Here is a 1,196-nt window from a genome sequence, read left to right as displayed (position 1 = left end):
CAGCGCGGCCGCCCCTGCCCGCCCCGGCCCCGCGCCGCTCCGCGCAGCCCCGCGCCGGCTTTTGTTTTAGTGTTGGGAAGGACTTTACCGGGAGGGCTCTCTCCCTCGCTCGCTCTCCCGAACTGCGAACTGCCTCTTTCTTTTTTCTTCTTCTTTTTATTTTTTTTTTCCAGATCTAGTTCCGCTGTTTTTCGGCTTTTTTTTTTTGGTTTTTTTTTTCCTTCTTCTTTTTATTTTTTTTTTCCAGATCTAGTTCCGCTGTTTTTCGGCTTTTTTTGTGTGTGCTTTTTTTGTGTGTGTGTTGTTGATTTTCCTTCCTCTTCCAGAGACTCGAGCGAGTTCGCTGGGCAGGAGAGAAAAAAAAAAAAACAACCAACCCAAAACCAAAAAACCGCGCACACACATTTTTGTAAAGGGAATCCCTCTTTTTCTCCTGGATTTGTGGATGCACCGATGAGAGATCCAGCCTTCCCAGGGACTGCCATGGCTTACCACCCCTTCCACGCACCCCCCCCGGCCGACTTCCCCATGTCCGCTTTCCTCGCAGCCGCCCAGCCTTCCTTTTTCCCCGCTCTGGCTCTGCCTCCGGCGGCGCTGGCAAAGCCCATGCCGGACCCCGGGCTGGCCGGGGCGGCCGAGGCCGGGCTGCACGTCTCGGCCCTGGGACACCACCACCAGGCCGCCCATCTGCGCTCCCTCAAGAGCCTGGAGCCCGAGGAGGAGGTCGAAGACGACCCCAAAGTAACGCTGGAAGCCAAAGAGCTTTGGGACCAGTTTCACAAGCTGGGCACCGAGATGGTGATCACCAAGTCCGGGAGGTAAGAGCCGGCCCCGCGCAGCCCCGCGCAGCCCGCCCCGCACCTGCGCGGCCGCGCAGCGCCCTCGCCCCTCCGTTTCATCCCGCTTCCCCCGGTGCTCGCCAAATCCGCCCCGATGAATTAACGCGGGAACTTTCGATCCCTGGAGTTTTTCGGAGGTGTTTACCCCCCCCCTCCGAGCTTTCCCCACACCCTCTAATTACTACTTTTCCGAGCGCGGTCCCAAATTAAATTTGTGCGCGCTAATTGAGCGCCCGTAACCCCCCGCTGCATTTGTTTACGCCGCTTCTCGCCGCTTCCTTCCCTCCTGCCAAACTTTCCCCGCGGCCGGGGTCGTCCCCTGCCCTGCCCGTGTCCTCGGCCGCGGGGGGGGGCAGC

At 59.3% G+C, this 1,196-nt stretch overlaps 1 protein-coding gene across 1 annotated transcript in view; it reads left to right on the top strand.

The window, feature by feature from the left end:
* Positions 1-279: 279 nt before the first annotated feature.
* Positions 280-1,196, top strand: part of TBX2 (T-box 2) — an 8,505-nt gene continuing 7,588 nt past the window's right edge. The window contains 1 exon segment of the mRNA XM_019471779.1: positions 280-920. Within this exon segment, the coding sequence (XP_019327324.1) occupies positions 454-920 (467 nt within the window). The 5' untranslated portion in view covers positions 280-453.

This window comes from Aptenodytes forsteri, unplaced genomic scaffold, assembly GCF_000699145.1.
Source record: "Aptenodytes forsteri isolate BGI_AS27 unplaced genomic scaffold, ASM69914v1 Scaffold66, whole genome shotgun sequence".
Classification (NCBI taxonomy): Eukaryota; Metazoa; Chordata; class Aves; order Sphenisciformes; family Spheniscidae; genus Aptenodytes; species Aptenodytes forsteri.
The sequence above is the reverse complement of the archived record's forward strand: the minus strand, read 5'-3'. Positions and strand labels throughout refer to the sequence as shown.